Raw genomic sequence first — 22515 nt, 5'->3', positions numbered from 1 at the left:
CAGGAAAAACTGTTATATCTCCTACACAGAAACACACAGAGGCACCAAACTTTCTGTGATTGATCATCATCGGGTCTTCTACAATATCCAATGGACAAATGATGACATCACTTAGGCCACGCCCCCTGACAACAGGAAAAACTGCTATATCTCCTACACAGAAACACACAGAGGCACCAAACTTTCTGTGATTGATCATCATCGGGTCTTCTACAATATCCAATGGTCAAATGATGACATCACTTAGGCCACGCCCCCTGACAACAGGAAAAACTGCTATATCTCCTACACAAAAACACACAGAGGCACCAAACTTTCTGTGATTGATCATCATCGGGTCTTCTACAATATCCAATGGTCAAATGATGACATCACTTAGGCCACGCCCCCTGACAACAGGAAGTGTCATGTTTTATTGTCCATGGCTTTTACAGGCAATTCATGTCGTGAATACATTACATAAATAAGATAATAATTCTTAGTCAGAGGAAATCCAAGGCAAAAACAGTTAGAAAAGTTTTGGGTTCATATTTAATCAGAGTGAGACATCACAACTTTGTTAGATCTCTATGTGAATTACGTGAGATAGTGAGTGCTCTCACCTTAAAAAAAGATCTTTGACGTATTTTGCTCCGGTTAAAAGCTGCTTTTCAGCGATGAAGCTAGGGAAACTGCTAATGTTGAAGTTGAATTTGTTCTACACGCTTCTGCCTTGGAAAAATATTCGTCTTTTTACAAAAAGAATGTTTAAAGCCAGATTTGGGAACAAAGGTTATTCAGAGAATGCAAGAAAAGGAAGCTTTTGTGGGGAACTTTTGTCCTAGCTGTCTAGCTGCATATGGCCCCAGGACAGCACAATAGTTTTCTTGAAGTTTAATTTTGGAGAAGTAGAAACAAGTATTAATTTCAAAAGGTAGGTAAAAAGGAAAAAAAGTTTTTACAAAATCTTAAAATGTTGGATAGTTGTTATTTCCATATTGCTGTGAAAATTGGTGAAATATTATCATTTTTAATACTTAGATATAAAATCGCAAGGCCATTACTAAAATTGCCTTTTGTTGAAAATGTTTTTTGGCATACCATACTTTATATTTATAGGTAGCCTAGATGTGCATAATAAAAGAGTGGAACTAAAACCTGGTCTAAAATTATTATGGAGCTTTAACTTGCTAAGAGTAATACTGTTAGATGATTATATCTTTAAAATGAGATAACTGTCTCAAAAAATGTGATAGTTTATTTGGTCTGAAGAGATGATGCAATTCAATGTTATTTATATAGCGACAATTCATGAAATATGTCATCTCAAGGCACTTTACAACGTCAAAATCAATCAGATTATACAGATTGGGTCAGATTATACACAAAAATTCCTATATAAGGGAACCAGTTCATTGCATCAAAGTCTTGACAAGTAGCATTCTCTCTTGAAGAAGCGTAGAGCCACAGGGAGAGTCGTCTGCATTGTCCATGGCTTTGCAGCAATCCTACCTACTGAGCAAGCATGAAGCGACAGCAGGAAAAAAAACTCCCCATTAACGGGAAGGAAAAACCTCCAGCAGAACCGGGCTCAGTATGAACGGTCATCTGCCTCGACAGACTGGGGGTTACAGAAGACAGAGCAGAGACACAACAAGAGAGACAAAAAAAGCACAGAAGTTCTACATTAGATGGTAGTAGCGGTTGATCTGTCTTCCCTGGATGAAGCCACAGCTAACAGAACGCCAGACCAGGTGTGCCTACTATGAAGAAAAAAGAAAAATCAAAAAGTTAAAAGCTGAAATTACAACAGTCATTCAAAATTGAAGAACAATAGACCCTGATGTCCTGCAGTAGCCTAAACCTATAGCAGCATAACTATAGAGGTAGCTCAGGGTAACATGAGCCACTCTAACTATAAGCTTTTTAAAAAAGGAAAGTCCCAAGGGCCAGCTTCTAGTGGAGAAGTTCAAGTATCTTGGGGTCTTGTTCACGAATGAGGGGAAGATGGAGCGGGAGATCGACAGGCGGATTGGTGCGGCGTCTGCTGTGAAGCGGGCGCTATACCGGTCCGTTGTGGTGAATCTGCACCAGATTTTTTGTGAGTCGTGGGGGAGCGCTGCCGAACACGTTCGTGTAAATCGCCCAGTGGACGGGCGGGCAAAATGCGTGACAGCATCTGCGGTGGCGGGCGGCCGGCGGTGCGCAAATCCCAGCGGTGGCCAAGGCCGGAGCGGCGCTTTGCTGCGAGGGCCGCTCATCACCGCTTGCGGTTTTAATTGCGATTTTTTTTTTCTTTTCTTAATATTGCAAAAAAATAATCCAGTTTAATTTATCATGTGTTTTAAAATATATACAAACAACAAATCAATTTGTTTCCTCGCCGTGTGGATTAGTCGCTAAAAGACCCGCAGCATCTAAACTCAGAGCAGAAATGATTGCGTTCTGCCTACGATATATTTCAACCAAAATTGCAATTTTTACTTTTCTCCGCGTTAACCACAAGCAACAAAAATGTTCTCTAAATAATGATTATTTTAAATATGAACTTTTAATGTTTCTATTGATAAGAATATTATTCAAGAGAACAGCTTTTAATTTAATTGGACATCAATCCTTGTTGAACATAAAGTGCAAAGTCCAACCAACAAGCAAGTCTATGTATTAAACTGATTGACCTGTACTTAATGCTTCGTATGATTATACAAACTCTAAAACAAGTAATAAAATTAGATTATCTCACTGCTGCAACTGTCTTCCCTTCCATGTGGAGGCAAACCCACTTTAAAGACACTAAAGGATGTGTTTGATTCACTAATTGTTACGTAGCCAAAAATTGCAGACCTCTGCGATTTGGAAATTGCGGGTTTTTTTTATATTGAAAATGCAATTAATTGTTCAGCCCAATAAAAATGAGAATTCCCTTTTTAAAGATTATTATATTTGAATGAAAATTTTTGAACTGTTTAATTTCACTTTTTTCACTTTGTTCCTCTATCAAAAAAAAATCTCCATAAAACACTTTAAAGTGTGTGGTTGTAATGTTTTATTCAGAAATTGTGGGCAAACTTTTATGGCAGGAGCGGATAAACCACTGCCTCCTCTGTGTTTGTTACCCAGATATGTTTATTTTGTGTTTTTGTTTTTCATGTGCTGTGTATTAATGAAAGGAAAAGCGAAGAACGTGATGAATTGAAGTTCCCCCCCTTCTGATTGTGATATCTTTGTCTCCCTCTAGTGGCCAACTCTAGTGGTGGCAGCGGCTCCAGGCGGGACTCCCTGACAGGAAACAGCGAGCTGTACAAGCGCAACCCCTCCAGCCTCACCCCCATCGGCCACGGAGGCTTCTACAACGGCACCTTGGGCTTCAGCCCCTCTCCTGGCCCCGTGGGCATGCCCCTCCCCAACCAGGGGCCATCCCACTCCCTCACACCCCCGCCCTCGCTGTCCAATCACAGCTCCTCGTCCAACCTCAACCTTGGTAAGTGTCTTGATTTTCATTTTTATAATTATCTGTTTACCTGCTGAGCATTTTAAAAACGTTTTGACAATGAAATTCATGAACTCTTTAAGCGACCCGTTGTTCATTTAAAAGCTTTTTTCCAGACCGGCTGATAAAAATGTTTTTCTTCCGTGCCGTTAGGAGGGATTATTCACCGCCGAGGCTTGATTTGGTCTCCTGTGTTCTCCCTGATTGACGTCTGACAAATTAAAACGTAATTCAGTCGTCCACGTTCTGGGAAAATGCCAGCGAAAGCGACAGCCTCATTATGGTTTAATTATCGCCTCTGATTGATGAGCCAACCTGGGTATTTTTCTAGTGTCTGACGTTGGCGTGTTGCAGCCATTTAGCAGCGTTAAAGCTCATGCTGTGAGGGATGTTAACAGGCAGATGTTTTGGATGTGACTCACCGTCCAGCATGATGACGACTGTTTGCGCGTAAACGTAGTTATGTTTACACGATCTTAACGTAGCGACATAAACCTGTCTGTACAGCCGCTCCCTCGGAGGGAAAGTACAGCTAATCTGCAGAGGAACTGGCCCAAGGCCACAAATCAGAAAGGGTGTGTAAGAGATCAGGAAGAGGTTTTATTTTGTTTTGATAGCCTTGGTTGTGAAGCACACGGGGAAAGGTGGAAATCCTCGTTCTATGAAGATCTTCTTCCCCTGTAATCATGGCTTGGTGAAACTTTTCTGATCTAAAAGCTTCTACAGCAGTATATTTAGATAAAAGTAGGGGTGGGCGATATATCGAATATATGCGATGTATCAAGTTTTTTTTATTGCCGCGATATTGAAAATGACATTATCGCGACCATCGCGTGCAAATTTTCACGGCAAGATTGAGCCGCTGTATTTAATTCACTGAGAGTTTAATTTCTCCCACATTCTGTGAACGCATCATTCGTTCCGCCTCCAAGCCAGAAAGCGCTCTGGCGCACACACAACAACGAAGCTGTGCGATTACTTACGTTGACAAGACGGCAAGAACTATGGCGACAGCGTTTCAGGCAGTGGTTTGGATTTCACAAGAAGGATGTCAAATGCGGTAATTTACAAAACATGCCGTAACACCGTTGCCACAAAAGGTAGCAGTATCACAAATTTGTTCCACCTAAAAAGTCATCCAGTGCAACTCTTGTAAACTCCGTGTGTCGACACCCCCCCCAAACACTGAAGGAAACTTGAATTAAACCAGCCGTAAAACTGTTGAAACTGGTGTGTTCTTTTGCTAAATCCCATATGACAGAAAAAAACGTTTGTTTAAAATTTCCCAGCACCTAAAGAGCTACGGAAATATTTTTGAGATACTCTGAATATGTAGCTGCGACTGGTCAGTTGATTTTATAGTCACAATACAAGCTTTTGTTTTTGGGATTGTCACATTTTTATTATGCAGATTTATATGTCCTAAGAGCACCTTTAATTCAGGTTTATTTTGTGTCAGATTTTTCCTTGGTGTTCCTTTTGGCCGCTGGGATGTTCTGTTTTTTAAGGTCTAGTGTTGATCACGAAAGAGCTTTAATGTGACAATATTGTAAATTTGTGAAAAGCTTCTATGTGCAGCTGTGGTTAAAATTGGCTAAAACATTTTAAATTAATTTTTATTTTGCAATAAATCTTTCAAACAAAAAAAAATTGACATGTTAATATGAGATATGCCAATGCCACTTTAGCCACTATTTGGCTAAAAACATTTGTTATTCAAGGTTATTTGAACATATCGTGATATATATCGTGTATCGCGATATAGCCCAAAGATATCGTGATATTAGATTTTCTTCATATCGCCCACCCCTAGATGAAAGAATTGAATTTTACGCCATTCAGAGCTCATGAAGTTGAAAGTTTATTGCATCAAAGATGCATTTTTCTGGTGTAGTGCTTGTCTGATGTCCCTGGAAGTTTTGGGGGGAAGGTTTTGCTTGTCTTGGGATTTGACGTGCCGTACCGCGTCTCACCTGCAGGGGGCCTGACCAACGGCAGCGGCCGCTTCATCTCGGCGGCACCGGGAGCCGAGGCCAAGTACCGCAGCGCGGCGAGCTCTGGCTCCTCCCTCTTCTCGCCCAGCAGCCAGCTGTTCCCGTCATCGCGGCTACGCTACGGCATGTCGGACGTGATGCCTTCGGGCAGGAGCCGCCTGCTGGAGGACTTCAGGAACAACCGCTACCCCAACCTGCAGCTGCGGGACATCGCCGGCCACATCATGGAGTTCAGCCAGGACCAGCACGGCAGCAGGTACCTACACATTTCAAGACCTCACTCAGTAAGGGTTTCACATCAAATCACAATAACGAAAACTACTGATTGTAATCACTGTATACATGTTTATTCCAGTCGCTGAATCCCTAGTTAGGTGTTGGAGGATGGTTCTATGTATAAATCAGCATTTAGTCGTTCTTTCTCTTGAACTCAGGTCTGTTTTTAGATTCTTCCCTGGAGCTGTTAATCTCTCCCGGGGTGTTGGTGCCGAACCGTGCCGTTTGTGAATTACACCTGCTGTTACTAAGAAGCTCGCTCCTCCTATAGCCAAAGCCTGCATCAGTGGCTTAACTCCCCGCAGGAGACTAACCAAACCAAGAGGTGCAGCACAACCAAACACTGATGTATGGTCTGTGAGGAGCAACGGCTTTAACGCGGCTGCTCCTGCAGCAGTCGGCTGAGGAGACGTCCCGCTCCCTGGCTGTGGGAGAGGCATCTCCAGAGTCTAACAGAGCACGGAAAAATCAGAGCAATAAAACAGAAAACACGACAGAAAAAGGTCCTTCTTAGATGAATTCAGCTGATTTTACGACATCCTGTCACATGAGGGAACAAAGGGTCTCTTTAGGAACCAGAACTACAATCGAAGGGCTTAAAACAAAACCCATGTGTGTGAAAACGCCTAGTTAGAAGTCCAGATCTGAGTCTGAGCATTTCTGCTGCTCCTAGATGCTCTTCAGGCCAAAGTTTATATTAACAAGCTGGTGGAGAGGCACACAGCAGGCCTGCAGCTGCTGTTGCAGTGGAAAGCTTTATCACAGCAGTCAGTCTAAATAATCAGCAATTACTGAACCGCTAATGTATTTATAATGAATTACGTGATAACAAAAACAGATTTTCAGCTGTAAAATCATTACCGATGGCTCTTTTCCAGCCTGTTCGTTCCAGCTTCTGCAAAGTCGCTCGTTTTTGGTGAAGGAGAAATGAACCGGAGCTCTGATTAATATACAACCCGGTCCCGTTGTAAAATAATAGTAATAATTCTGTTTCATGATCACAAACCCAACGTTTTTGATCATGAAAGCAGAATTTACATTAATCCTAATATACTTTTGTCATTCAAAGCATCGATTCTGTCATTATTATCCATATTTACAGTTTTTATTTACAAAAACTTTGATGTATAATGTATCATTTTACAGCTGCACCTGGAAAAATGTGCAGTAACATTTTTCCGTGTCATTCTAAGTATAAGATGGTTTTATATGTCTGATAAATTAGCTCTGAGGGCTGTAATCTGGTATAAAACCAATTTGTTTACTTTTGTCAGAACAATAAAGAAACCCTGAACTAGGGCTGGGCGATAAATCGATTTAATCGATTAATTCGAATTTACAACTCTTTAAGATTTCATTTTTGGAAAATCTGGATTTTTATTTTACCAATACACTCATTGGGTTTCCATGAAGAGAACAGCAAGTGATGCTGAATATATGTTTAGGCAAATATATTGTCAAAATATTGTTAAGGTAGAAACTTTTTTTTACCATAATACGAGGTACTTCATTTACTTATTTACTTTTTTTTTATTAAGTTTGATGTTCACAAGTGCAGTGAAGCCTGTTCTTATGTCAATGTGTATAGCAGCAAATGTTTTGTTATATTTTCATTGTTTATAATGGCACGGCTGCCATTTTGTTTCACAGCTTGTTTTTAGTTGCACTCTGAATTCAGGTCAACTCCCTGACGAAATGCTTGACATAAAAGCAAGGTTTTAAAATAATTTCTTTAATTTCTTTTTATGAAACAAAAAGGAGGAAAAAAATCGATTAATCGGATTTGGTATGATAAAATCTGAGATTTATTTTTTAATCCATATCGCCCAGCCCTACTCTGAACTACTGTTTGGACTGAGTAGCTAGTTTCTACCCTGCTGGACAGACCATGAATGGGTTAAGGACTCAGAAAAGTACCCTGACAGCTGAAAAGCTTCCTGTCACACATGAAAAATGCACCTTTTCGTGTGTTTTTTTTTTTTTTTTTTTTTTTTAGGAGAAAGTGAAAAAACAAAACTGGGTTTCACCGAGTCCCCGATCACAGTTCCTGTTTTATTTCTGTGCCTCACACAGACAGGATTACGAGATGTTGTACATATTTCATGTCTGTCCAGTGTGTGCCGTCGTAAAGCTGCGGTGAAATAAACACGGTGGAGCTTAGTGCTGTTTTTTTAGATGCTCTAGCTTCTATAACTAAAGCCTTTTTCTAAAAAAGAAAAACAAATTACCGCCTCTGCCTTGTCCCGTGATGCGGTTGTTTTACTTCAAACTCTCCTTGCTTCAGGGTCTGTTTTACGCGGTGACACCTCAGATGCAGAGCTTTCCACTGAAATGAACTATTTATAAACTAAAGCGTCCAGCCTTCACATTCCAGACATTTTCCCTCTTCATTCCCTTCAACATTACTCTCTTTTTTTTTTTTTTTTTTTCTCCTCCTCCTTGCCTGGCATCCATCATTTCACCTCACAGGCTGCTGCTCAGTCCCTTTATCTCCCTCTTTATGCGCGCTCCACTCTGAAATTCATCTCATATTGTCTGCCTGTTCCCTCAGGTTAAAGATATAGGAGCCGTTTCTGTCTCACTTTATTGCTCTGCTCATTTATTTGTTTTCGCCGCCAAGCAAACTTTTTGTAAATCCTCTCGACGCGCCCGAGCGGCTTTTCAGACATCTGTCTTTTTCCGTTTTTTCCCAAAGCAAATGGAGATTTAAATATTGATGAAGACGAGTACATCTGTGTTCATTCCTTCCTTTTTTTTGTTTGTTTTTTTTTACTTTTTAAAGGTTCATCCAGTTAAAGTTGGAGCGAGCCAGTTCGGCGGAGCGCCAGCTGGTCTTCAGCGAGATCCTGCAGGCCGCCTACCAGCTCATGGTGGACGTGTTCGGGAACTACGTCATCCAGAAGTTCTTTGAGGTGTGCAGCGTCTTCTAGGGCTGAACGATTTTGGAAAATAATCTAATTGCGATTTTTTTATTTATTTTTTTCTTAATACTGCGATTTAATGCGATTTTATTTATTTATTTTTTCAGTTTAATTTATCATGTCTTTTTAAACATATACAAACAACAAATCAATTTGTTTCCTCGCTGTGCAGATCAGGTGCTAAAAGACCCGCAGCATCTAAACTCAGAGCAGAAATGATTGCGTTCTGCCTACAATATATTTCAACCAAAATTGCAATTTTGACATTTCTCTGCATTAACCACAAGCAACAAAAATGGCGTCTAAATAAAGATGTTTGTAAACAGGGACTATTTAAAACAAGAACTTTTAATGTTTCTATTAATCAGAATATTATTCAAGAGAACAGCTTTTAATTGATTTGGACATCAAACCTTGTTGAAAATAAAGTCCAACCAACAAGCAAGTCTATGTAATAAACTGATTGACCAGAACTTAATGCTATGTATGATTATATAAACTCTAAAACAAGTAATAAAATTAGATTATCTCACTGCTGCAACTGTCTTCCCTTCCACGTGAAGGCAAACCCACTTTAAACATTTTACCAACACCTAATGGACGTGTCTAATTCCCTAATTGTTACATAGCCAAAAATTGCAGACTCTGCGATTTGGAAATTGCGTTTTTTTTAAAATCGCGATTAAATTGAAAATGCGATTAATTGTGCAGCCCTAGCGTCTTCCTCCTCCTTGAGCGTGCCGGGTGTGTCCTCCGCTGTCACGCTCCCAGAGAAGTCACAGGTTTGCTCTGTTTCAGTTCGGCAGCCTGGATCAGAAGCTGGCTCTGGCCGAAAGGATCCGCGGACACGTTCTGTCTCTGGCGCTGCAGATGTACGGCTGCAGGGTCATCCAGAAAGCCCTGGAGTTCATCCCCTCGGATCAGCAGGTCATCGTAAGTACGGACCGCGTTGCACTCGTGTAACCCCGTCTTTTTGTTTTGTAGCCATTAATTTCCTGGTGCGCCAGTTTCAAAGAGTATTTATCATCCCCCTGCTTGGCGATAAAGGGGGCGAGGGTCCCTCGTAGATCACGCTCTGTTTATGCGATGAAGAAGGTGTGCCTCTTGCCTTGAAAGCATGTTTCATCTTCAGTATGGGGTCTGGGTTGGTCCTGCCTGGTGTAACAGCAGGCTCCTCTCACACACACACACACACACACACACACATCACGCCTCTGTTTGTATGCAAATGTGGCGCTGCAGGTAGGACGATGGATCCAGGCAGGATATATGTTTGCTCAAATCTTGTGTTTTTAGAGAAGTGTGTGTGTGAGGAGGGGGGAAGAAACGACTATCAATCTTTCCTTAATGGACGCCAATAGATTTCCCAGTGGGGCGTCTGTTAAAGGTCCGGGGTTATTTGTTGGGCACTGAGCCACACTGAGAGTTTGCAAAATGCCTCCAGGAAATATTTGATGACTAACAATTAGACGTCCCTCCCTCCCTCTCCTCCCTCTCTTCTCCTCCTCCCTCCTGCAGAGCGACATGGTGCGTGAGCTGGACGGCCATGTGCTGAAGTGCGTGAAGGACCAGAACGGGAACCACGTGGTGCAGAAGTGCATCGAATGCGTCCAGCCTCACGCGCTGCACTTCATCATCGAAGCCTTTAAGGGACAGGTGGGTCCCCGCTGCGCTCCGCCTGCAAGTCGCTACGCATTCGATCGCTGACGTCTGGCTGACGTCCACACACACACACACACACGCAGTCGCTGTGGCATATTGTCTCCATCAAAAGCAGCACCAACAGTTGGTTTAGCAGAAAGTGCTGAAGGAAAGTTGATTAATTAATTAATTATGCAACAGTGTCAGCGCTAGAAATCTTCCTCCTATCACAGGGTTCCCGCAGATCCTTAAAAAGTCTTAAAAGGCATTGAATTCTGTAATATAAAACTAAGGCCTTAATTGGCATTAAAATGTCTTAAATCAGTCTTTCTTAGGTCTTAAAATTGTTACCAGGTCATAAATAGGATTTTATTTTTGTAATCCTTACCAAACAGTAAAATAGTTGACACAATTATAATTTTTTTAATTTACCAAACGGCTCAATGTAACCATTATTGGTTCTGTCCCGATAGCAGAACCAATAAAAACTGTTGCGGCCGGATCATAGCTGCGAAAAAGAGTTGGCACTGATTTATAGTTTATTTTAGTAGGGAACAAAACAAAGTTTGTGAATTCAGTTCAGTAGTTGTTCAAAATATATCTGTAATTTGTGTGTTTTTAGCTTTCTTCCTATATGGAATGTTTTTCAAAATGTTAAACATGTCTACTGGGCCAGAAAGTAATGGTTTATGTTTATGTCGCGACCAGGTTTATCTTGTTTATCGTGAAGTTGGTCTTAACTTTTTATTTCAAGTGGCATTAAAAAGTCTTAAAGTCTTGAATTTAACTTGCCTTATGCACTGCAAAAACAGAACTACAAATAAGTAATATTTTCTTAAAATGAGTGTATCTATTCTTGATTTGAGCAGGTAAATAAGATTATCTGCCAATGGAATAAGATTTTTGCACTTAAAATATCTGCCAAGACATGTTCAGACACAACATAAATCAGAGCAAAGAGGCCCGTGGTGACATTGGAGGATCTGCAGGAGCCCGCAGCTCAGGTGAGAGAAGCTAGGGCTGGGTGATATAGATTAAAAAATAAATCTCAGAATTTATCATACCAAATCCGATTAATCGATTTATTCCTCCTTTTTGTTTCATAAAAAGAAATTAAAGAAATTATTTTAAAACCTTGCTTTTATGTCAAGCATTTCATCAGGGAGTTGACCTGAATTCAAAGTGCAACTAAAAACAAGCTGTGAAACATGATGGCAGCCGTGCCATTATAAACAATGAAAATATAACAAAACATTTGCTGCTAGTGGTATTACACATTGAGCTAAGAACAGGCTTTACTGCACTTGTGAACTTCAAACTAAGTTAAAAAAAAAAGTAAAGTAAATGAAGTACCTCATATTATGGTAAAAAAAAGTTTCCACTTAACAATATTTTGACAATACATTTGCCTAAACATATAATCAGCATCACATGCTGTTCTCTTCATGGAAACCCAATGAGTGTATTGGCAAAATAAAATCCAGATTTTCCAAAAATTAAATCTTAAAGAATTGTAAATTCGAATTAATCGATTAAATCGATTTATCGCCCAGCTCTAAGAGAAGCTGGACTCCTCAAATCTGGCCTTTACAGAGGAGTGGCAAGAAGAATTGTAGAGAACCGACATGAGATGTTTAGTTACGGTCCTGCAGGCTAAAGGCCACATAAGGTTTTTAACACTAATCGTGACCCACGGTGAAACACAGTGGAGGCAGAGTCATGCTGTGGGAATACTATAATTCAACCGTAACAGCGAACTTGTTCAGAAATTACAGGAAGACTGAATGAGCTCAATACAGGACAACCCTGGAAAAACTAACATTTTAGAGGCTGCAGAGGACCCAAGAGGGTTGGAGGCCTGCCTTCACGACCCTGAACACATCCAGAGACGAAATGTCTGAGTCAAAAGACGAAAGTTAAACTCAACCCATTATTTGTGGCAAGACCTGAAGATTTTGTTTGTTTAGAGACGCTCTCCGTCCGATGTGATCCAGCTTGAGGAATGCTGTGAAGAGAAATGGAGGGAAAGTTGAGTCTCTAGACGTGGCGCTGCTGTAACTAATGAGAGGCGGATAATGCAGATAATTTCCCCTGCCAACAACAAACATGAAGGTTTTTTTTTTTGGTTGTAACGTAGCAAAATGGGGCATGAACAAGTCAGTGCAGGAGCTGGGTGAGTTTACGTGAAAGCTTTCGTTTCCGAGACGTCAGCCGCTGAAGTTTTTAGCTTCTGTTGAACCTACATGTTTCGTAACTGCACGTTTCCTGCTTGGTGGCTCAGATTTGTTTATGCAGCTGAAAGAAGCAAAGGAATTAGCTTTGGCCTTTCCTCCCTGCAGGGCTGGCTTTGGTATGCAAAATAAAACGCCTTAGATAAATCGGTGGCTGCGACGTGCGCCGCTTTCTGTGTAGATATTTTTGGGAAAGCGGGAGCATTAGTGCGCCGGTCACTCGCCTAGCCTTATCGTGTGTTTGGACGGGAAGTGACTAACGATGGATGTCTCCTCCCGCGGCAGGTCTTTGCCCTCTCCACTCACCCATACGGCTGCAGAGTCATCCAGCGTATTCTCGAACACTGCCTTCCCGAGCAGACGCTGCCTATCCTGGAGGAGCTGCATCAGCACACGGAGCAGCTAGTGCAGGTGAAACTGACTCCTCTCCTCTGAGCTCCTCTCTCTCCTCTTCTCTCTCTCTGAGCCTCCAGATTTCCAGACGCTGGCTCTGTCTGATGTGACGTCAGCTTCACCAGCTGTCCCTTCTCCTCCCTCACATTTTGGTTAAGAGCATGTGTGGTTTGTTTGATTCAGGACCAGTATGGAAACTACGTAATCCAGCACGTTTTGGAGCACGGCCGGGCCGAGGACAAGAGCAAAATCGTGGCTGAAATCAGAGGCAACGTACTGGGACTCAGCCAGCACAAGTTTGCCAGGTAAATGCCGCCACGTTTTCCCGGCGTCGCCTCGGCATGTTATCCTAGAAGGGTTTTCCTTTCATTTCACTGTAATTGCAGCCGCACCTGAAAACGAGGCGTCTTTTCAGCCATGTGGGTTTTTTTTGTTTGGCCTGCAGGGTGTTTTACTCTGAGCATAAACATCCACACAGTAGATCTGGACTTGCATCACAAGTCAGGGTGCTTGCGCAAGTCTTGAAAGTCTTAATAAGTATGGAATTTTGAAACACTGTTTTCCAGACCTTGAAAAGTCTTGGATTTTGTGTGAAAGTCTTAATAAAGTATGGAAAAAAAATGTATGGTAGAATTTTACAGTATGCTCAAAGGCATTGTGAAATGAGAAATAGGAAGCTAGGCTATAAAACTATAATTTTACTAACTGGTCACGTACTGTATTAGCCTAATGGAATCAAACACTTGTTTGATGTGAAATTCATGTACTTGTGATTTTCATGTTTTGAAACGTTTTCATCAGTAAAAGCATAATTTACTGTGAATAATGCATTTATTCATTGAATACTAGCCTATAAAAATTAACATTTCTAATAAACACAGTTTGTACAATCTCAACCAATGAAGTAGGCAGTAGGCACACAAGTATACAAGTACATAAAGTTAAGGTCTTGGGAAAAAAAATATCAGTTTTAAAAAAGTCTGGAAAAAGTCTGGAATTTTAATTTGGGAAAAGAGCAAGCACCCTGCAAGTGAATGTTTAGTTTCTTAGTGGATGTCTGCACAGGTCGTTCAGACTTTACTCCTTTGTAATTGACCTGTGTACACATGTATGTCTTAATAAATTAGAAGATTAAAAAAAAGTTAGTACACTAAAGGAAACATTACTATTTCAGGTGTTTATGGTATTTTTTTTTTATCATTGGAGCTCACAACACAGAAAACCCATAAATAATTTTTTTTCAGAAGATTACATAAGAACATGTTTAACAAATGTGTCTCGCTCTGAATTACAAAGAAAATGTTTTAATATAGTTTTATTTCTGGAAAACTGTTGAACTAAAACAATTCCTTGATGTCTATTCATCCCTGCACTGCAAAAACGAATCTAAAAATAAGCAAAATGTTCATAAACATATTGTTTTTGTCCTTGATCTGAGCAGGTAAATATGATCATTTGCCAATGGAATGAGTATTTTGATGCCTAACTTAAGATAATTAGACATCCTGCACTTGAAATAAGTTGATGGAGATGAATTGTTCCTATTTTAAGTGCCAAATCTTATTCTATTGGCAGATCATCTTATTTACCTGCTCAAATCAAGGACAGATGCACTAATTTTAAGAACATTTTACTTATTTTTAGTTCCGTTTTTGCAGTGATTCACCTCATTCACTCTGTGTGCCTCTGATAACTGTTGTTTTGTGCTCTGGATTGCTCTGGATTCAGGCTATGTATTAAAATTCATAAACTATTTTATAAAATCAAATATATATTATTTTTATTAATAACATTTATTACTACATAAACACACAAAAGTATAGAAAATGGGTACCATTAATGCATATCGGTTCAAATGTGAAAGGTATCCACCCCTAATCACATTTATCTTATTGATTTACTTTAACTATAATTCTGTAAATGAATTGGATCTTTTGGTCTCATAATGTGGTTTTAGATAGCGAATATTTGTTATGAGTTGGTGTAAAATAAATCAGCTGAAATACTGAAAAGGTTTTCTGTTCTCAGCGCTACAGCCAAACACTTTGATGGAAAGTTAAGTGGAAGGAAAAAATGTCACAAGCTGGATCAGTTTGACGTGTGATTTGACTTATCACATTCTTTTTGTTTAGTTGACGTATAAGTGAACTGAAATAAATAGATTTTGCTAAAAGAAGCTGGCTGTTCATGGTGCTGTGTCCCAGCATGTTGATGGAGGAAGTTTGGTTAAAAAAAAGCAAAGCCAAGTCCATCTAACCCGCTTTCTGCAAAAAGAGTGAAAGCCCACGCTCCACAGTGGACAAAGACACTTTCTGCTTTTTTTATAGTCTGATGCTCGTCCTAATAATGGCCCTCCTGTTGTGCTTCCTTCAGCAACGTGGTAGAGAAGTGCGTGACCCACGCGTCCCGGGCAGAGCGTGCGCTGCTGATAGACGAGGTGTGCAGCCTGACCGAGGGTCCCCACAGTGCCTTATACACCATGATGAAGGACCAGTATGCCAACTACGTGGTGCAGAAGATGATCGACGTGGCCGAACCCACGCAGCGCAAAATCGTAATGCATAAGGTTGGTGGACGGTTAAGTGGGTTCAGCCGGGCTGTTGGGGGTATTGCTGGAAAGCGTCTCTCTACACTGATGGTCTAAAACAGGGGTGTCAAACTCATTTTGGTTGAGGGGCCGCATACAGCTTAATCTGATCTCAAGAGGGCCACACGAGTTAACGCATTGCAAGATTAAATAGGACTAATAAAAGTGGACTTGATGTTGATTTTTATATTAAATGAATTTCACTTTTACACAATATATTATGAATAACCTCAGCATTTTTAAGAAAAGTATGTGCAATTTCAACAAAACTTTTACTCGGTTAAACATTTACTTGTGAACTGATCACAGTGATTATACAATGTTGAAAAACAGTTATTCACATTTTTTGGAACTTAAAAACACTGTCCTGCATGACAAAATACATCAAACAGATAAAAATTAAGAAATTATTTAAATTTTTCCACACCTGAAGCTTAATCTGCTAATTAAAACACAGCGCCCCTCGTGGACAATATAGGAACTGCAGATTTTGAATTGAACGAAGTACATGTTTTTTTCAATGTTTTATCATTCTCTTCCTTTTATCTCCTCTTTCTTTCACCTTTTGTTTTTATTCTTCTTGTTCTTCCTTTCCTCTCCTACTTTTCCATTGTAGTGTCCATATAATTTCAGATATCCCCCGCTCTTTCCTGCAATTTAATTGTTTTATTTATTATTCTTAAATGAATTAATTTATGATTTGACATGAAGTGTTTCACATTTTAAATGTGTACAAATAAGTTTTTATGTTTTTAAATGCGAGAAGAAAAAGTAGAAACCCTGGATTATTGTCAGCCGCAGTAGCTTCCATGCTTTTGTGTGTTGAGTAGAAACAAATCAGGTCTAGATGTTGAAAATATTGCCTCCACATCAGAGATTTGGCCTTAAAGATTAAAGTTTTTAGAAGCTTAGCGTTTAGCAAACAGTGAGCGAATCTAGACCTGGGTAAGACTGTAATTTAGTTCTGGGTCCAGACTGGCATCGACTGCTTGGGGACCTCTAATCCTGACGTTACCAGCAGTTTAGAAAAACCAAATTTTAAATGTATTTTTTGACTTAAAAAGTGTCCATACTTTGTTAAAAATTAACAAAAGACAATTGATTTAAAGCATCTTAGTTAATTCCAGTCGAACCTCCTCAAAAATATTTAAATATTATGAGATTTTGTCTTTTTTACTGCCATGAAGGAACAAAAAGTGAGTTTTTTTGCTGCCCTGATGTGGCCACCGGAGTCTGGCCACTTTACTGTAACGAGCATATTAATCTCTTTACTTTAGAAATGCAGTGTGACTGACTAACGGCTGCGTTTCTCCCCCCCGCTGGTCCAGATCCGGCCCCACATTCAGACCCTGAGGAAGTACACGTACGGCAAACACATCCTCGCCAAGCTGGAGAAGTACTACATGAAGAACGGCGTCGATCTCGGTCCCATCTGCGGCCCTCCTAACGGCATCATGTGAGGCGATAAAACCTGAAATCATGTCTGCCGCCAGCCCCGCCCCCCACCTCTCAGCTCACCTCCATCAGGCCGTCAGGACCACCGGGTCCACCTCAGCTGCTCTGTCAGACCCTTCCTCCCAACCCCAGCCTCTGAGGACAGCAGGCGGCCTTAGATTTTTTGTTTTTGTCACCCCTCTCCCATCTGGTGGAGGCCTGCTGACCTGGGGGGGGGACGCAGCGCAGCGCAGACAGGGGGTGGAGGTAGAGAGGCGTTCCCTGATCTACTCTTTCCTTTCCCCTCCTTTAAACCCCTCTTTTTGGTTCTTTCTGATAAACTCTAAAACATTTCACCTTTTTGCTACTGCTGCATACAATCCTGGTCCCCCCCCCCACCCTCCTCCGCCTCGCCCCAGTGAAGATATTTACCACTATGAGCTGGAGTATTTAATTTTTCCTCCCCTGACATCACAGAATCATAGACAGATCCACACATGCCATCAGCTTAACCAGCAGACAGATCATTTAGCATGGGAGATTTGTTTTTCTGGTCTTGCTTCTATAAATATAACGTGTATACTTGGTGTAGACCTTTGCATATATATATATATAAATATATATATAAAACTTTGTAGTTTTTTCTGGTTTTTGATGTTGAATCTGTATCTATAATGTATCCTAGTAGTGACCACATACTTCTGACTGTATAATTGTACATTTGTAAACCCTTGTAATGTAAAAGTGCTTTACCACCCTTTTTTGGTATGAGAAGTAAAAAAGGAAAAGGAAAAAAAAAAAAATTCACTCTAGATAAAAGAATCTGTGCATTTCAGTGTATATTCTCACCTCATTGGTTGTGACATATGAGTTGTTGTATATTGTAAATTGTAATATCAAATTTTTTTGTTTTTGTTTTGAAGAGCCCTTTCTATACAGCGTAGTACTTGTACAAAGATTCGCCACGCTTGGTTTTATCTTTATCATGTCACTGCTTAACTTAAAGACATCGCTCTCCCACTGACTCCCAATTGGACACATTCTGTCAGACTTAGTGGTGTCTTCTGGCTTATGTTGAAGGTTCTTTTTTGTTTTTTTGTCTCTCTCTCTTTTTCTTTTTTTTCTTTTCTTTTTTATTAAAAAAAAAATCTTTTTATAGGAGCGCTTTACCCCATGAAATGTTTGTCTGTAGGTACGGGTGTTGGGGTGGGGAACCAAATTTTACTGATTGAAACCCACCCAACTCTTCAGTCACCCTCGGCTGATTTCTGGGGTAGATCCATGGATTGTACAGAGGAGATTCTTGTGTTTTTTGGCATTTTTCTCTAGTGCTGTAAGTGCTGTATCATACATGTCTTTTGGGTGAGAGAGGCAGCCCGCCCACGACGGCGGTGTACATTTGGAGCAGCCTTGTGTATATTTACTACGAGCACACCTGTAACCATATGTGTATAGTTAACAGAACCTGTGTATGCTTATTGCCTGGGCAACTATTTTTTGTAACTCCTGTTGTAGATTGTCTCTAAACAATTGTGTGATCTTTATTTTGAAACCAAACAAAACAACAAAAAAAAAAACTTTGAAAATTTAACCGTGTCCAACGTGCTTCATTGTGAATGTCTGCGTAGTAGAAGTTTACGCACGATGGGGAAGAGTGTCGTACATTATGAGCTTTTAACTGGGTTCCTGCGGATCCTTAAAAAGTCTTAAAAGGCATTGAATTCTGTAATATACACTGCAAAAACAGAACTAAAAATAAGTTAAATTTTCTTAAATTAAGTGTATTTGTCCTTGATTTGAGCAGGTAAATAAAACTATTTGCCAATGGAATAAGATATTTGCTCTTAAAATAGGAACAATTCATCTCCATCATCTTATTTCAAGTGCAGGATGTCTAATTATCTTATTTTAGGGGTAAAGATACTCATTCCATTGGCAGATAATCTTATTTACTGGCTCAAATCGAGGACCAATAGACTAACTTTGAGAATATTTTACTTGTTTTTAGATCCGTTTTTGCAGTGTAAAACTAAGGCCTTAATTGGCATTAAAATGTCTTAAATCAGTCTTTCTTAGGTCTTAAAATTGTTACCAGGTCATAAATAGGATTTTATTTTTGAAATCCTTACCAAACAGTAAAATAATTGATAAAATTATATATTTTTTAAATTTACCGAAGGCTCAATGTAACCATTATTGGTTCCGTCCTGATAGCGGAACCAATAAAAACTGTTGCGGCCGGACCATAGCTGCGAAAAAGAGTTGGCACTGATTTATAGTTTATTTTAGTAGGGAACAAAACAAAGTTTGTGAATTCAGTTCAGTAGTTGTTAAAAATATATCTGTAATTTGTGTGTTTTTTTAGCTTTCTTCCTATATGGAATGTTTTTCAAAATCTTTAACATGTCTACTGAGCCAGAAAGTAATGGTTTATGTTAAAATAAACATTTGGGTGAAGTTGTCGCAACCAGGTTTATCTTGTTTATCGTGAAGTTGGTCTTAACTTTTTATTTCAAGTGGCATTAAAAAGTCTTGAATTTAACTTCCCTTATTCTGTAGGAACCCTGTTTTAATGATGCATGCAGCTGCAGGGAGTTTTAAAAACAGGAATTGGATGCAAAACAAATAAAAATCACCAAAAAATGTTTATCTCTATTAATATATACCTGGTGTCCCTTAGGTATTTGCACCAAAACCACAAGCTTTCTGTAGACTTTAAAACCCATCGTGGCTGGATATTTTATCAGTCCTCTTAAAACTGGAGGAGTTCTTTGAACTTTGTGCGTTTTCCGGCACAGATTGATTTTTAACAGCGAGTTGAGGTCCCAGCCATTAATCAAGCATGGTGAGCAGGCTTTGTCACATTTTTCTAAAGCAGTTTTGGAGCTGCTGGATCATCCAGTCGTGTCCCACATTTCAAGCATCTGACTCAAGCCGTCTTCCTTGGAGAAAATAAATATTTCCCTTTATAGTCCCACTGAAGGGACATTTGTCTGTGTTTAGCCCATCCCTTAGGGAGCTGCCGACTCTGAGTGGACCACGGGGAGCAATATGTGGTCAGGGGTTTCTCCAGTAGTCTGGCTCTCTACCCACTAGGTGACTACCAATAAAAGGAAATTGGTGATAATGTTCATGGCTCAGTTATGCTACAAACTGAAGGCTGGAGAATCACTTGTGGTGAGATTGGGATGAAACAAAACTGGTTTGGTCCACAGATCAGAAGATAACATTTGGAATAACGCTGCGTTGGACTTCAAGTTGAGCAGAAACATCTAGTTTTTTTTATTTTGCAAACTATTTTATTGACTTTACTGTTTTTTTTTTTTTTTTTTGGGGTATAATTGCTGATCAAGTTACTGTTTATCCTACGTGCAACACTTTGGTCAACTGTCAGAATAGACTTCAACCCAATCAATGAATCAACAGGACATGATCAATTTCAAGATGCTTGTTATCTATTGATTTACATCTCATTTCACAACATCATCTGCAATTAATGTTATAAAATAGACCTATTTGCCTCTGATTGACCAGGATGGCCATTTGAGAAGAAAACAAACCCTTGTCGACACTTCTTCCCTACTGATCCACTAGGTGTCTGTCAAGCATCCTGGTGGATCACCAATACAGGAAAAAGGCGCCTTTTCCCAAATTAGCGCCTTCAAGCTTGACTGAAATCAGCAGCAGCACACAGGGACAAACCAGATTAGCTGTATGGCCACAATTAGATGAAGTTCAGAAGAGTCGAGGTCATTTATTCAGCACTAAGAATGTGTACCCCACTGTCAAGCATGGTGGTGACAGCATCATGCTGTGGGCCCCTTGTTCTGCCAGTGGGACTGGTGCATTACTCAAAGCAGGTGGAATTATGAACAGGGAGGGCTACCCCTACATCCTTCAACTCAAATTAACACAATTAACAGCCCTCACGGTTGAAACTTGGACACAAACAGATGTTCCAGCAAGAGCAAACAGCAGTTCTTCACCGAAAAACAAAAGGCACAGAGATGAAGAGAATGACATAAAAATACATTAAAAGATAAGGGTCATGCTTCTCAGAATATGAAAGACATTAAAAAAGCAAAATCTAAAACAACTGAGTACATTGGGCATGATGGAAATGGGTCGACATTTGACCTCCATGTCTGGGCAGCAGGAGACGGCAACGTTTTCAGCCTCCGACAAACACGCCTCAGAACTGGCTTTAGGAGGATTAAGCATGCTTCGATTAATGGAACGGGCCCTACGTCAACACTGGCGGAAATGTATGCCGTGCGCCTATAAAAGACGGAAAACCAGATGATTTATATCCACCCCACCGTTTTCAACGGTCCAATTTATGTTTATTAATATTTCCTTCAAAAACAGGCATTTGTTTTGACATTTGCATGTTTCTATAAAATTAGTAAGAAACTGAGATAAGTTATTAAAAAATAAACATGGGACATAATTCAAGCTGCCCTCTCCTTAGCCCATCCAATCCAGACGCCTTATGCACCGTTTTTTGATAAGGGTGACTCTCATATTAAGCCAGGAGCTTGTTGAAGACAACAAAAAGTTGATGGTTCCTCTGCAACTTGCAACATAACATAACTATTACTGGGGGTGTACATACAGTATATATATATATATATATATATATATATATATACACACACATATACAGTGGGGCAAAAATTTATTACTTATTTTCCACCATATTTTGCAAATAAATTCTTTAAAAATCAGACAACGTGATTTTCTGGATTTTTTTTCTCCTTTTGTCTCTCATAGTTAGATATAGAGATATATCTATGATGAAATTACAGGCCTCTCTCTTTTTTTTAAGTGGGAGAACTTGCACAATTGGTGCCTGACTAACTGAATGCTGACTACTTTTTTGCCCCACTGTGTGTGTGTGTGTGTGTGTATATATATATATATATATATACATGAATATGTGTGTGTGTAATTCAAACTTCTGCACCCAGTTCTAGTTTTTAAAATCCCTCAAAGTAGTTTGTTGTATAATCCTTCCATCATGAAGGAGAACATCTAAAATAATCTTAATCATAAATCATGCTGAGGATGGGTGTATGTAAACTTCTGACCCCTCTGTAATATACCAATTGTCTGCGGCGTCTCCTCCACTGTGCCGCAGTGTGACTGGGGGGGGGGGGGCTCACTCATAACGCTCTGGCTGATTAATGAGGCCTGCGCCCTAATATGGCCCTCCCTGACAGGCAGCCATTCTGAACGCTTAATATGAGCGCCCTCCCGCCTAAACAATTATTTCCCCCGTGCGCCACCAACAGGGCCCATTATTTCAACTCGGCGGCAGATCGTCCGGATAATTTGACGACGGTAACTGGAGGAGTAACGGTGACACGAGAGATACGACGGTGACTCATGCCGGCTCCGGCTTACAACTCTGCGCTTAGACTTTCGATTTGACTAATGGGCTCCAGGAAGCATGACGGTAAACATTCAGGCTGCGGCGTTTAAAAAAAAAAAAGGTACCTGCCTGTACACATCACCCACCCCTGTGGTCTTTTAGCTACACGGTTACGGCCGGCTGACTCCTAATAAA

At 40.2% G+C, this 22515-nt stretch overlaps 1 protein-coding gene across 3 annotated transcripts in view; it reads left to right on the top strand.

Annotated features, from left to right (window-relative positions):
- The window catches only part of pum1 (pumilio RNA-binding family member 1), a 68366-nt gene extending 49829 nt beyond the window's left edge, over positions 1-18537 (top strand). For 2 of the 3 annotated variants that reach the window (XM_036145079.1, XM_036145077.1), the window contains exons 15-23: positions 3218-3460; positions 5449-5719; positions 8522-8651; positions 9459-9593; positions 10179-10316; positions 12818-12943; positions 13109-13230; positions 15299-15491; positions 16841-18537. In XM_036145079.1, coding sequence (XP_036000972.1) covers positions 3218-3460; positions 5449-5719; positions 8522-8651; positions 9459-9593; positions 10179-10316; positions 12818-12943; positions 13109-13230; positions 15299-15491; positions 16841-16972 — 1490 coding nt within the window. In that variant the 3' untranslated portion in view covers positions 16973-18537. The remainder of the gene's footprint in view (positions 1-3217; positions 3461-5448; positions 5720-8521; positions 8652-9458; positions 9594-10178; positions 10317-12817; positions 12944-13108; positions 13231-15298; positions 15492-16840) is intronic. The other variant, XM_036145078.1, reaches the window with a different exon arrangement.
- The last annotated feature ends 3978 nt before the right edge of the window (positions 18538-22515 follow it).

The sequence above is a fragment of the Fundulus heteroclitus genome, chromosome 13, assembly GCF_011125445.2.
Source record: "Fundulus heteroclitus isolate FHET01 chromosome 13, MU-UCD_Fhet_4.1, whole genome shotgun sequence".
Taxonomy (NCBI): domain Eukaryota; kingdom Metazoa; phylum Chordata; class Actinopteri; order Cyprinodontiformes; family Fundulidae; genus Fundulus; species Fundulus heteroclitus.
Note: the sequence above shows the minus strand (reverse complement) of the source record. Positions and strands in the feature narration are given on the sequence as shown.